General features: G+C 38.9%; 1 protein-coding gene across 1 annotated transcript; it reads right to left on the reverse strand.

Moving 5' to 3' along the window:
• Positions 1 to 10,582: 10,582 nt before the first annotated feature.
• On the reverse strand, positions 10,583 to 14,165 carry LOC107030059. The gene is made up of 2 exons (XM_015231464.1): positions 14,073 to 14,165; positions 10,583 to 10,951 (listed from the first exon to the last, which is right to left on the reverse strand). The coding sequence occupies exons 1-2, from the start codon at positions 14,163 to 14,165 to the stop codon at positions 10,583 to 10,585; spliced, it is 462 nt and encodes a 153-aa protein (XP_015086950.1).
• Between the last annotated feature and the right edge of the window lie 2,281 nt (positions 14,166 to 16,446).

Raw genomic sequence — 16,446 nt, forward strand, 5'->3', positions numbered from 1 at the left:
AATAATACTCTATGGTGATTGATAATCTTATGAACATGTAATTGGTCTATGTTGTTAAGAGTATGATGTTGTATATCCTTAACAGGTTATGTTATCAAAATTTTAATATTAGCCATGATTCATGTTAGGTCACTTGATTGAGTAAGATTATGGGGTTTTGCTTGATTATTGCACTTGTTGGCTTTATGAGGATTCATGGGTAGTAGTCTTGATTTATTATTATATGATGAACTCTAATCCATGCTTGTGATGTAATTACTTAATTGTAGGGTTATATTGGATTATGGGTTAAAGTATGTTGACAACTATGTTATTTTCTTTGACTTGATGATGCATAAGGCTTTTCAAAGAATAAAGTAGCATGTTTTAATAAAATGTCCTTTTTAGCATGATTTGAGCTTATATGTGAATATGGTATCATACTTAGTAGTACTGGCGTAATAACCCATTTCTTCCTTTTCCCAAAACTTTTAGGTTCTGGTCATTGAAGTGTTTTGGAAGCGACTTCAACAAGGCTTGGATCCTTTGATCATCAAAGTAGGGTAGGACATCGTTTTTTAAGAGAGATTATCCTGCACACCAAGACTCTAAATAGGAAGAATTAACTCGGGATCACCAATAGACTTTTTAAGCATGGAAACATGGAAATTCAGATGAACAGAAGCCAATTCACTAGTAAGTTTCAATTCATAGGCAACCTTATAAACCCTTTGCAAGATTTCATAGGGACCCACATAACGAGTACTCAACTTCCTTTTCTTGACAAATCTAAACACCCCTTTCATAAGTGAGATTTTCAAATACACTTTATCACCTTCACCAAATTCCAAATCCCTTTTCCAGTGATCGGCATAAGACTTTTGCCGACTATAGGCCATTTGCAACCGGTTCCTTATGATATGAACTTTTCCCAAAGTCTTACAAATCAAATTGGGACAAAGAAGCAAAGGCTCACCCACTTCAACCCATCCAAACGGATACCTACACCTCCTACCATACGAGGCTTCATAGGGAGCCATGGAAATGGATGAATGTATAATATTATAATAAGCAAACTCCTCCAAAGGCAAATGCTTATCCTAATTTCCCTAGAAATCAATAATACAAGCCCTAAGCATATCCTTAAGGGTTTGAATAGTACGTTCCACTTGTTACATCCGTTTGGGGATGAAAATGGTACAGAACTTCATCTTAGTACCCAACCCTGTTTGGAATGACCTCCAAAAACGTGAATTGTGTACCCCGATCCGGTATGATGGATAACGAAATACAATGGTGACACACAATCACATCTATGAAGATTCTAGCATAGTCTTCCACTGAATGAGTACACTTGACGGGAATAAAGTGAGCGGACTTGGTCAACCTATACACAACGACCCATTTACAGTAATATTGCTTTTGAGTCCGAGGTAAACCCACTACAAAATCCATATTGATGTCTTCCCACTTCCAAGTAGGAACTTGGATTTCTTGTAGTAAGCCACCGACTTTTGATGTTCGGCTTTTGCTTGTTAGCAATTTGGATACTTGGAAACAAATTCCGCTATGTCCTTCTTCATACCTTCCCACCAATATACTTCCCTAAGTTCATAGTACATTTTTGTCAAACCCGGATAAATGGAGTAGCGGGACCCATGGGCTTCCTCAAAGATCCAGTTCCTCAACTCATCTACCTTGGGAACACACAATCTTCCTTGGTACCTCAAAATACCATCGCCCCTAGGGAGAATGCCTCATTAAGCTTGCCAAGGATTGATTCCTTCAACTTCATCAATTATTTATCAAGGTGTTGTTTGGAATTAACCTCAACTACTAATGATTTATGAACCATGAAACCACCATTCGGAGAATCTTGCAACCTCACATCCAACCTAGCAAACCTGTGAACATCTTTCACTAGGTCTTTCTTGGCTTCATCTATGTGAGACACACTACCCATAGTCATACGACATAGAGCATCCGCAACCCCATTGGCCTTGGTGGTGTGATAGAGGACACTCATATTGTAATCTTTCAACAATACTAACCACCTTCTTTGTCAAAGATTCATCTCCTTCTGGGTAAACACATATTGGAGACTCTTATGGTTGGTATAAACAAAAACATGGACACCATACTAGTAATTTCTCCATAGATTTTAAGGCAAATACCACGACTGCTAACACAAGGCCATGAGTTGGATAGTTTCTCTCATGAACCTTAAGTTGCCTAGAAACATAGGCAATCACATTCTATGTTGCATAATCACACACCCTAAACCCACTCGGAATGCATCATAATACACAACAAAACCCTTTGTATCCTCCGATAAAATCAACACCGGAGCGAAAGTAAGCCTATCCTTCAACATTTGGAAGCTTCTCTCACATGCCTCCAACCACTCAGATTTCTTACACTTTTGGGTCAAAGTAGTCAAGGGAGATGCAATGGATGCAAAACCTTCCACAAACCTCCGATAATAACGTGGTAAACCCAAGAAACTCCTAATGTCGGTTAGAGTCAATGGTCTAGGCCAATTTTTCACCGCCTCTGTTTTCCTTGGATCAACCTCAACTCCCTCACTAGAGTTTATATGAAAAAGAAATGTCACCGACCTCAACCAAAACTCGCGTTTGCTATACCTTGCAAACAATTGATGTTCTTTATGTACTTCCAACACCACCCTCAAATGGTTCATGTGATCACCCTCATTTTCCAATACACCAAGATATCGTCAATGAAGACAACGACAATTAAATCTAGGTAACTTCAAAACACCCTATTCATTAGGTCCATAAATGCCGCCAGAGCATTTGTGAGACCAAAGTACATTACTAAGAACTCATAATGAACATATCTAGTCCAAAATCCCGTCTTTGGTATATCCTAACCTCTCACCCAGACTTGGTGATACCCGGATCTCAAGTAAATCTTAGAAAAGTAGCTTGCCCCTTGGAGTTGATCAAACAAGTCGTCAATCCGAGGGAGAGGATACTTGTTCTTGATTGTGACTTTATTGAGTTGGCGGTAATCAATACACATTGTTAAGGACCCATCCTTCTTCTTTACAAACAATACCGGAGCACCCTATGGAGAAATACTAGGTCTTATGAAGCCTTTGTCTAGTAAATCATTGAGTTGAGACTTCAATTCAATACGACCGGAGTCATTCGATAAGGAGGAATTAAAATGGGATTTGTATGCGGTAGAAAATCAATAGAAAAATCAATTTTCCATTTGGAAGGAATACCGGGAAGATCATTAGGAAAGACCTTCAGAAATTCACTCAGTACGGGGATCGACTCGATTGGAGGAATTTCAGAGTCTAGATCTTTGACTCTTACAATATGGTATAGACAAACTTTAGAGATATTTTGCATTATTTTAGACAAGAGGTTATACAACCTCTAGGAATAGAATTTCCCCCTTCCGCTCTACAAGGGGTTCATGTGGAAAGTTAAAATTCACAACCCTTGTCCTATAGCCAATAAAGGCAAAGCAAGCATGCCACCAATCCATACCCAAAATAATATCAAAATCAAGCATATAAAGTTCTACTAGTTCAACATAAGAAACTCTATTGGGAAACATTATTGGACAATTTCTGTACACTCTTTTTGAAACAACCGACTCACCCACCGGAGTAGACACTATAAAAGGTTCATGAAAAATATTGGGCAAAATGTCAAACTTTTTGGCTACTAGAGGGGTAAAAATGATGAAGTAGCACCGGGATCAAGTATGGCATATATCAATAGAGAAGACTTTCAACATAGCTTTTACCATGTCGGGAGAAGTCGTTGCTCACCCCTAGTCCGGAGAGAATAAAATCGGTTATTCTTTGGAGCCTCACTATAACAACTTGCTTGACCTTGACCACCATTTTCTTGACCCTTCATATTGGGGAAATCCCTAACCTTGTGGCCACTCTTGCTACAACAAAATTTATTTCCCATCCCAACCAAGCATTCACCAAAATGACCCTTTCCACACTTGGCACATGTAGGATACTCATTGGGTGAGTTTCCACATCTTCCCTTTGGGATCTCGGTTTAGTTACCCAATCATCACGAGCCTTATGGAACTTGGATGGATCTTGATTAGAAATCCACTTCTTAAATCTAGGCTTTTCTAATATCTGAAGCCTATTCTTTGAAGAACCTCCATTAAAAGAGCTTGCCCTCTTAGCATCTCTACTCTTTCTCTTAGCCCTTTCTTCTTCCACATATTTGGAATGCACCACAAGTCAAGAAATGTTCATGTTTTTATGTAGCATAGCCGAATGTTACTCATCTTGCAAATAATTTGACACCCCCATCACAAAGCAGCTCATTTCATCTCTAGGATCGGAAACCAAAAAAGGAGCATATTTTGACAATCTAGTGAAATTCAAGGAGTATTCATGAACACTTATACCTCCTTGGTGAAGGTTGATAAACTCCACCACTTTAGCTTCCCTTAACTCCCAAGGGATGAACCGATCAAGAAAAGACTTCTTCAAGATCTCCCAAGTCACCGGACCGCCCCCTAATGGCCTATTATCCCTGCATTAGACATACCATACTTGAGCTACATCCTTGAGTTTATAAGTGGATAATTCGGCCTTCTCACTAGTAGACAACCCCATGGCCAAGAGTATATTGTAGACTTCTTCAATGAACTGTTGGGGGTCTTCTTCAACCTTAGACCCGAAGAATGTGAGAGAATTCATCCGAGTGGAATCCCTTTGATGGGAGACCATAGTAGAAACTTGTTGATGAGGACGGGGTACAACCTCTCGGTTAGCTTGGGCCGTCATATCTTGGGCTTGAGCAATGGTAGCTTGGGCCAACTGGATTAAGGAAACACTTATATGACCATCCGTCAAGGGTGGAGGATTGACCAATGCTTGTTCAACCACGAGGAGGAGCTCCCACATTGGCAATCTCCTCTTCAAGCCTTCGGGCCGCATTCCAGCGAGTGTTCATTTCCTAAAATCACAGAAATAGGCTTAAATGAAAAAGCACACCATAAGTATACTCTAATGACATAATATTAGATTTCCAAGAAAGTGAGAGTTTCCTAGGCATCACGTAGATTCCTATTAATAAGTGTGGTGCGCTTCACAATTATTAATATGAACTTACATAGACGTGGTTGAAAGAGATATTTACAAAAAGATAATTCAACCTCATGCTCTGATACCAAGTTTGTCTCATCCGAGTTCACCCCATAGACATAACTGGCATCGTCGTCCTCTTTGAGACTAAGACTAGCGTCTTAGTTTACATCATTACACTCATAGGTCAAATTTAGCTGAAAATTTAGAACTTTTCATTAGTTTTACTTGGAGGTTTACATAGACCTCTACATACACATAACATATATATATCGAGTATACATAGACCCTTCGTATAGGAAGGTTACATAGCCTTCTACTTTTATTGCACATAAATATATATATATATAGAAAGTATCATAGTCATAATAGTCGTCTCATCTCATAACCATCTACTATAAGTATATCCCATTTTTGCCTAGCCCATATATTTATCAAATAAGACCAATTATAGGCCATACAATGTATACTACTAAATTGAAAGGAAAGAAATGAAAGAGTCTTAAAACTCATAACAATTCCTTAAGGTTGATAGTGTCATCGCCCTCGGAAATTGAGGACCAACTCTACTTGGATGAATGAGAAATCCAAACNATATAACACAATTAGCAATTTGGGCATAGCCTATACATTAATGTAAAGATAGCCATATATAGGCTTTATACATTCCGTACTAAAATGAAAGGAGATAGAACATAAGAGTCATAGAACTAAAACAACAACATAAGCTCAATATTTGCATCGACCTAGGAAAACGAGGACCTTACCTACATGGATGATCAAAGGATCCAAGCCTTCTTCTAATTGCCTTCCGAAACACTGCAACAACTAGAACCTAAAATGTTTGGGAAAAGGAAGAAATGGAGTTAGTGCGACACTTGTACTAAGTATGAGTCCATATTCACATATAAGCTCAGATCATGCTAAAAAAGACATTTTATTAAAACATGCTAATTTTTTCTTTGAAAAGCCTTATGCATCATCAAGTCAAAGCAAATAACATACTTGTCAACATACTGAAACCCATAATCTAATAAACCCTACAATCAAGTAATTACATCACAAGCATGGATAAGAGTTCATCATATCATAATAAATCAAGACTACTATCGATGAATCCTCATAAAGCCAACAAGTGCAATAACCAAGCAAAGCCCCATAACCTTACTCAATCAAGTGACCCGATAAGAATCATGGCTAATATTCAAATTCACACAACATAGCCTTTTAAGGATATACAATATCATACTTTTAACAACATAGACCAATTACTTCTTCATAAAAGTATCAATCACTATATAGTATCATTTACATGTAAAGTCATCATACTATCATCTTTTGCATTCATTATCATATACATACATAATATCAACCTTCTAAAGCTTCCATCAAGGCAAACTAGTTCAAGGAATAGGTAGAGTCCCATACCCCTACCTAGGCTAAGTCAAACCTCTCAAGTCATCTTAGTTAGTTTATCTTCATTTGTTCATTTTAATTTGTCTTAACGACATAGACCACAAGAGCTATGTGTGGAATCCGGTGTTGTAAAAAATTACAACGATGGAAGGTGGTCTACCGTCCAAAGTAAAACCAAACATAAACATACCTTTCTATGTGGATCCACTAGCTAGTCTTCCTATGGGGGCAACATATTTCAAGAACTAAGAGACAGGTATTCTCCCTCTACATACCACTTGGAAATTGGGGCCTCCTCTCATGGGAATCCATTGGATGAGTATCCTTCTATGGGGATTCGACACCACGTTTAGAACTATAGGGTGAATCTTTCTCTATGGGAAGTCATCTCCTCCCATTGTCAAGTTCACTCGGTGATAAGCTAAGTCCCTTTATTGAAATATGTTTAATGTCTCTATTAATCAATATAACTTATTTTAATTCATAGGGTCTAACCCTTGTATAGTCATCATCATCATAGCTTAGTAAAAGTTGTATGAGTATAATCCTTTCATCACAATTCACATAAGTGAGGTTAGCACATTTTTATTTTTATTCATAATAAGGCACATTGGTAATAATCACCATCCTTATAACAATTACATCTTAATAAACCTCAAATTAATAATCAAGAAATTTAAATTCAACATCATATCACCCTATCAATCCTACTAAAAGGCATACTCCAACACAACATCATGACTTAATAATAATTAACCACAATTTGAAGTATATGATAGAGATCATAAGACTTACCAAGTCTCCTTTATAGTTCATCATCAAGGCCTTACCATAAACCCTGAATTCAACCCAATTAGGGTATAAATAATCATAAATCAATAATCAACATGATAACAAGACTAGAAGAATCACTACATCACAGTTTAATACTAGATTATAGCTTAAGAAAAGGTACTTAGGTACTTTCACTTCTTAATCTACATCATCTTCTCAAGAACTAGCATAAAAGACTACATTCACTCTAATTTGTTAATGATTAGTATAGAAACGTCATCTTATAGTAATTCAATAAATAACAAAGTTAAATGAACCAAATACAACTTAATTCATATCAAAATCAAACCTAGGGTTATGGGTCAAGGGTCATCTTCTACAAACTAAACTAAACCATCAAGATATATCATAAATAATTATAATATATGTTAATCAATTAATATTATCCAATATAAAACACAAACAACCCAATTCATAACATAATTTTTGAGATTGAGAAAGACTTACATGAAAACTCAACTTTTAAAAATATTTTGAAGGAACCCTTTGAGTAAGGAGGTCTCAAAGGTGAATTAGATCCCACACCTCAACGTTTAATGAATATTTGACGGTGAAATCGTCCCTTTACAGCCCCCAAATCCCTCCCCTATCTAGTCTTCAATCGTGTCTTCCAATAGAGACAGAAAAGACAGAAGGAAGAGAGTTTTGTTTTAAGTGTTATAATTAGACTAATGGGTTTGGGGTCTTTATAAGGGGGGTTAATTAGTTAATTAGGCTAACCTAATCCCCTAAATAACAACTTAATTAATTATCTAGTACATAACTTAAAACGTGCATGAAAATTACAGTACCACCGAGGACACCACGATCGGCGGATCGTGGGTTAGTCGACGGACCAGGACTCCTCGTGGTGCACATCCGTCGTCCTTGTCCGAGATTGTGCAGGTAAGGGCCTCCAACAAATTGGCTAATTTTTTCTCAACGGTTGGCATCGATTCCCCATCGATCAACACACGCTCCGTCGATTGCCCTTTGGTGGGTACACACTGCCCAGGTAGTGTTGACAGTTACGTGCAAGGGTCCTCCTTAAGGGACCTTGGTTGGTCCTTGGGGAGTCGTACCTGGAACATTAGACCAAAAATCGACTTAAACACATTTTAGACACCCTTCAACAAATTTTCACCATTTTTCGACCCATAAAAGCTAGTTAAATAGGCTTAGGCGCGCTAGTACCTCCTAGAACTAGTTTCCGCATGTCATGCATGTTCTTGAATGTTTTTGTTTCTATACTTCCTAAATGACTTATAAACAGTAAAATAGGACTTAAAATATTGTCTAGACCTTATGACACTTATGTTAGGCTTTAAGACATGCCTTGGATTTTTGACATGTTACTGGATGGTGCCACAGACTTGGACGTGCCCCTGGAATAGAAGATGTCCAGTTTGGGGCCATATGTACCTTGAAAATAGTATGTTAGCCTCATAGAAATATTAACAAACACACAAAACAATCAAACCAGAAAAATGAAACACAAATCACAGTCCAGTGCAGAACTGCAAGACTGGTTAATGGGCACTAATAATGGCCCATTGATGAACCGACAGTCCGTCGATAGTGTCCATCATTGGAAACTTAGGAATTATTTAGTATTCATTCATTAGACCTCTCAATTGGAAACGATGGACGTGCAGAATGGCGCGTCGATCAATCAACGAACCATAGTCCACTTCCGTTGTCTGACACTTAGAATAAATTTTAAATTCTCACAAATTAGGGTTTCAGTTAGAAATGACGGACGTGAAGAATGGCCCGCGGATCAATCCAACGACCGTAGTCAACTTCCATCATCTCTGAATTCAGCAATTTGAAGGTTGATCAATCGATGGACCCCATCGACGGCCCATCGATCAATCGACGATCCGTCGACGGGGTCTCGAGCTGTTGGTTAGAGACATATTACAGACCTTGTTTATAGTAGCACATTTTGACACCTTTTAGACCCTCATAAGTTTACCCAACACAAATCCATAACTACAAGACCAATTCTTCATCCTTAGGGTTTTGATTTCGCAAAGTTCAAACTCGGATTCAACAATGCTACCAAACCCTAAGTGGGAAAGTGAACAATCATATTTTAAACAAATTACACCACTACCCATTAACTTTCCATCATTCTAAGGGACATATTTCCCATTTTTTACAAGCATACAAACATACAAATTTGTCCCTAAGTCAAGACCCACAATCAAATATTCTTTTCCAATAACAAATGAAGGACAATTCAGTAAGAAAAGGGAATTGAAATACCTGAAAATCGTATTGGAGTGACTGGGTGAGTGATATTTTCAACAACCTATGTGCCCGCCTTTGAACACCGATCGGAGAACGCAAGAGAATGAAGTAGAATTCGGGAAGGAGAGGGTTTTTGGAGTTTGGGGATTTTGGGAGTTTTGGAGATTTTGATGAAAATGGAAGGGGGAGTTATGTTGATATGATGGGAAAGGAAGGAAATAAATGGAGGGAAGTGGTTGGTAAGGAATTTGAAAAGGTTTTGGAGGTTATTTGAATAATTTTCTTTTAATATAACCAGCCGAGTCGGGTCGGGTCACTGATTCTTTCGACTGACGACACCCCATCAACGGACCGTAAGTTAGTCGACGGATCGTCGATTGCATAAAAACATAGAAAAAATCACATGGCATACCTTGGATCTACGGACATTATCGACGTTCCGTCGATGGAACGAAGACTTGTCATGGGGTCTGTAGAACTGTGCACCAGACCATTTTCTGTAGAATTCTTGTTGTGCTCCCTGTACATAGAACACCCATTAAGCTATTCTTTTTGTGTTTTTCTGTAAACTTTTGAGACACGGACCCTAAACTAATCTCTAACCAACACTAAAAAAATAACACCATAAAATGAGTAAAACAAAGCGAAACAACAAAAAGCAACTATTCCTACAAAGAAAATAAAAACCTATTGTTTGCTAGAGGATACACCTTGTGTTGCCACCCAAGAAGTGCTTGATTTAACGTCGTGGCATGACGCATGATCCTTGATTACTCAAACTTCATCAAGGTGATATAACTGAACCACTTCATGGACATTCTCCGCATGCCCTAGGTAGATCTTAATTCTTTGCCCATTGACATTGAACTTTGCATCCTCCTTGTTATCCAACTCAACCTCTCCATGTGGAAACACTTTAGTAACATGGAATGGTCCCATCCACTTTGACTTGAGTTTGCCCAGAAACAAGCGTAACCTAGAGTTTAATAGAAGCACCAAGTCCCCAACCGCATATTCTCATTTTTCAATCTTTTGGTCGTGGTCCTTCTTCATATTGTCTTTGTAGATGACTGAACTTTCATATGGTTTTAGGCGAAACTCATCAAGCTCATTCAACCCATTAAGTCTTTGTTCCACTGCTTCATCCCAATCCATATTCAGTTTCTTCATCGCCCACATAGCTTTGTGCTCTAACTCAACTGAAAAGTGACAAGCTTTCTGATATACAAGTTGGTATGGAGACATACCTATGGGGGTCTTGTATGCAGTACGGTATGCCCAAAGAGCATCATCAAGCCTCCTTGACAAATCAGTTCTATTAGCATTTACCGTTTTTGATAGGATTAGCTTGATCTCTTGATTAGACACCTCAACTTGCCCTCTAGTCTGTGGATGGTACGTAATTTCCACATTATGGCGAACCCCATATTTCTCCAATAACCCTTTGAACAACTTATTGCAAAAGCGAGACCCACCATCACTAATAATGGTCCGAGGTGTGCCAAATTTGGAGAACATGTTATTTTTCAAGAAAACAGTGACACTCATTCCTTCATTGTTAGAAAGCGTTGCGGCTTCTACTCAATTACTAGAATGGGATTTAAAGGGAGCTCTTGCCTCTTTGAAATTCCTCCATCTCTTTCACACCTATCACATGAATTGGCGAACTCATGAGCATCTTGATGAATGGTTGGCCAATAATACCCACACTGAAAAATCTTGTAGGCAGTCTGGATACCACTATGTTGCCCACCCACAGGCGAGGAGTGGCATGCCTCCAAAAAACATAACATCTCAACTTATGGGACGCAACGACGAATAAACCCATCAGCACAACTCCAGTATAAGTAAGGATCATCCCACAAGAACTTTTTCACATCATGCATGAACTTCTTCCTCTGATGGAACGACAAGTCCTATGGGACTATATCACTAGCCAGATAATTAAGAAAATCGGTGATCCATGGAATCAATTCATGAGAAGCGGCTAATATATGATCATCAGGGAAGGTATCATCAATTTTAGACTTTTCACCCAATTCCCACATTGCTTCATCCGCCAATCTGGACAAATGATCGGAACTTGATTTTCAGTCCCTTTTTTATGTTATACCTTAAAATCAAACTCTTGCAATAGTAACACCCATCTAATAAACCTTGGTTTTACATCCTTCTTTACCATCAATTACCTTAACATGGAGTGATCAGTATGCACTATGACTATCGTGTAAAGCAAATAAGAAAGAAATTTTTCGAAAGCAAATACCACCGCAAAAAGGTCTAGTTCAGTCACAGTGTAGTTCTTTTGTGCTTCATTTAGGGACTTACTTACATATTAGATAGGGTGAAGGGATTTTTCCCTTATTTGTCCCAACACCACACCAAGCGCAACCCCAATAGCATCACACATAACCTCAAGACTTACTCCAATATGGAGAAACAATTATGGACGCAGACACCAACTTCTCCTTCAATTCTCGAAACTCCTTCAGACATGATTCATCAAAATAGAATTTACATTCCTTCTCAAGTAATTTGCACAGAGGATGTGCAGTTTTGGAGAAAACCATAATAAACCTCCAGTAGAAACCTGGATGTCTCAGAAAACTCCTCACGCCTTTCATAGATATGGGTGGAGGAAATCTCTCTCAACTTCAACTTTCGCTTGATCAACATCTATTTCATTTTACGAGATGCGATGGCCGATACTATAACTTCTTTCACCATAAAGTGACATTTTTCCCAAATAGTACAAGATTGGAATGTTCACATCTTTTGAGAACCTCAGCCAGGTGACTCAAACACCGATCAAAGGAGTCGCCAAAAACTGAAAAGTCATCCATAAACACCTCTATAGTGTCCTCCACCATATCGGAGAATATTAACATCATACATCTCTGGAAACTGGCTGGTGAATACATAACCCAAACGTCATCCTCTTGAATTTGAACGTCCCATAAAGGCAAGTAAAGGTGGTGTTCTCTTGATGCTCTGGGCAATGAAGATTTGATTGTAACCTGAATAGCCGTCAAGAAAACAATACTATCCTTTTTCTGCGAGTCTATCTTACATCTGGTCCATGAAGGGCACAGGGAAATTGTCCTTCTAAGTCCATGCATTCAATTTCTGGTATTCCATACAAACTCTCTATCTAGTCACCAACCTCATTGGAACAAGCTCGTTCCTCTCATTGGGCACTACTTTCATTCCCCTTTTTGGGCACACACTGAACAGGGGATACCCAATTACTATCTGCAATAGGATATATGACTCCGACATCCAACCACTTAATGATCTCTTTCTTCACTACCTCTCGCATAGGTGGATTCAACCGTCTCTGGTGCTCAATACTTGGCTTGTGATCGGGCATGAGATGGATTTTGTGTGAACTAATACCGGGAGGGATCCTAATAATGTCCACAATAGTCTGACCAATGGATCGTTTGAACCTCTTCAAAACTTCCACCAAACACTCTACTTGTTGCACATTCAAATCCAACGCAATTATTACCTGAAAAGTGTCATCTCTACCCAAGAATACATACCTCAGATGAGGTGGTAGAGCCTTAAGCTCTAATTTTAGAGCCTCATAAATAGATGGTATCGTCAATGGAGACTCGTGATGCTTCATATCTAACTCCAATTTCTTTGGTTTGGACCAATATTCACTTCGTTCAAGTGCCGCAACCAAAGACCCATACTCTCCAATACCATCACTCTCAAAATTCATGATCATTGCCGCCAGTGTCTCAATACCTTAGCAATCTTCGATCTGTACCTTAGACATACTCCCAATCATATAGGAAATAGAAGATACCGATTGGAGCTCACCACTCTGCTTCATGGACCTACAAATGATGAATGTTGCTTCTTCATTGTTCAACCTAAACTTCATCTGGTTTTTTTCCATTTCAACCAAGGAGCGACCCGTAGCAAGGAATGGCCTCCATGAATAATAGGGACCTCAAAGTGCACCTCCCAGTCAAGAATCAGAAAATCGACCAAAAATATAAAACACTCCACTTTCACAAGCACATCATGGAGTATCCCAATGTGCCTCTTCACTGTTCAATCGGCCATTAGTAACCGTGTTGCAGTGGGCTTTGGGTGACCCAAACCCAATTTCTTATAAATAGAAAGAGGCATAAGATTTATGCTTGCTCCTCGATCACACAGTGCTTTGGCAAAGTGTAATATTTCGATGGTACATGGAATAGTCAAAGCACGCAATTATTCCTTCTTATGCACAAGTGACCTTGTAGTAATAACACTATAATGGTGCATTCGGTCATCATCCTCAAAACTTACCGATCTCTTCTTTGTAGCCATATCCTTCATAAACTTGGCATAATCGGGCATTTGCTCCAAAGCTTCTATCAAAGGGACATTGATGGAAAGATGCTTCAACATAGTAATAGAATGCTGATATTACCATCCTCAGTCTTCTTCACCAATCTCTGGGGAATGGTTGAGGTGGTATAGGAATGGGGACTACTTTTTGGTGTACCTCTGCTTCTTTTGCCACTTTGTCTACCAATTCACCACTAGTTTCCACCACCTCGTCATCTTTTATACTCTTATCTTCTACCACAGACGGCATAGGTCGATAAATAATTTTTCTTACCTCCTCGAGTAGTTACTGCCATGCAATGTCCATCATTTTTAGGATTTTGAATGGTATTGCAAGTAAAAGTTCCCGATTGTCGTGGGTTCACAGTAGTAGACAATTGGGCCATTTGTTATTCAAGCTGCTTAATCGGGACCGCATGTGCATCAACCTTTTTTCCAATATTATCCAAATCACCTCTCAATTCCTTTGGTGCGCTCATCACTAGCATCAAACCTTCTCATCATCTTGTACAACATATCTTCAACTCGCACCATACTACCTCCACCATTCCTAGGAAAAATTTCCCAATTTTGAGGTGGATCATATGGCCCACTTTGATCATTTATGTTACTATAATTACCCCGGTTGAAGTTGTTGTGACGTTTGTAGTTTCCATCTCAAACATAGTGGCCCTCTCTATTGTAATTCCCATGTTCTAACCGTGATTTCCTTGACTTTGACGTCAACTTTCCTTATTAGAGCGTCGGGCGGTTTGTCGCAAACCCCCCGTCTGATCATTCACAGCATAAGTATCCTCTTCATAATAGTATTCATCTGTTGGCAATGGTGGTTTAATCAAGTAATTCACTACATTTACCTTCTCTGCACCTCAAGTGACACGTTTCAATACCAACCCAAGCCCAGTTCTCATTTGAGCCATTTCTTCACGAATCTCATCTGCGTTTGGGTTGTGTGTAGCTTGCACTACAAAGGTGTTTCTCCGAGTGTTAGACTTTCTAGTACTCTAAGTCTTATTATTGCGAGAGATTTTCTCCAACTTCTCTGCAATCTCTGCATATATGCACTCACCATAAGAACCACCTGCAATAGTGTTGAGCACTGTTTTATTATTATCATCTTGTCCCTAATAGAAGTACTCTTTCAATGACTCATCATCAATGCGGTGGTTTGGGAAACCTCTCACGTAAGTAGTAAATCAGTCCAAAGAGCTACTTAAAGACTCCCCAGGTAGTGCCACAAAATTGTTCACTCTATCTTTGTTGTTGAGCTTTTTGGACATCGGGTATTACCGTGCTAGGAACACATCCCTCAACTGCTCCCAGATATAGATAGAATTAATTGGCAACTTAGTAAACCATATTGCAGCCTCTACCATCACTGATAGAGGGAACACTCTCAACCCGATGACGTTCATGTGTAAGTATGGCCTCCCCACACAACTCTTGCACACCGACGTCAGTTTGACTATGTTAGCATAGGGATCCTCAAATGTTAGCCCTGAAAACACACCCCTTGCAGTGAGCATCTGCATCAAGATACTAGTTACCACGAACGTGTGCCCCTGCGGTAGAGAAGGTAGGACAAGAGACCCATCAGAATAAGTGATATTGACGTTGCCCCTATAGAACTCTTGATGGCGTGGGATAGGAGGTTGCATCCTCAAAGCATCATCAGCCTGATTTTCCGCAACCACTTGATTCTGAGCATCAACCGATGGTGGGAGATGGCGATTGATCCCATCACCTATATTAGCTGGGTTCTGCTGATTATTCATTCTTCGAAGTGTATGGTTCAGTGTAAGATCGAATGGAATTACTGGTTCTCCTCAACTCCATGTACTTGGCATACACTAGAGCTAGACCTGAGAGAAACAAAAACAAAAGAAAGAGTAAAATCAAAAAATTCTAGACTAAATGTCAGTAATGTTATCAAGGTTAATCTAAAAGCCACTTTCCTCGGCAGCGGCGCCAAAATTTGATACGCTCAAATTACACCTTTATAAAGAAGTATAACCGATCGTATCAAGTAAAAAACCCAACTATTATGTTGGGGTCGATCCCATGAGGAAAATGGTTTAGACTTAACTTAATGTACGATTACTTCTATTTAGTCAAGTCCTTTTTGAAAATAGGAATTAACGGGAGGATTTTATGACACAAAAGTCTTTTAATATCTCTCAGTGAAACAACTAAAAGGAGTAAATCTTTAGTGTTTATCAAGTTGTGAGAGAAACTAGGGTTTAAGTGTTCCCCATAGGTTCATAACGCCACATCCCTTACTATAACAATTATTCCCTAGTGTTTTCGATGCAAAGTGATAAGTTAGGTATCTCTAAGTCCTTGGTCCGACACTTAGAGAATTTCACCCTGTACCTTGGTCGGGCTACATGTGTCTAAGCTACTAACCCTTACCTTTACTTCATATTAAGCATCATATTCGATGTATGACTTAGTTATTATTTTGCACCAATCGAAACTAGCCTATTAGATAGTATCCAACTAAATCTATGTTGATAATTTTTTCCTGTTAA

Source organism: Solanum pennellii, chromosome 9, assembly GCF_001406875.1.
Source record: "Solanum pennellii chromosome 9, SPENNV200".
NCBI classification, from domain to species: Eukaryota; Viridiplantae; Streptophyta; class Magnoliopsida; order Solanales; family Solanaceae; genus Solanum; species Solanum pennellii.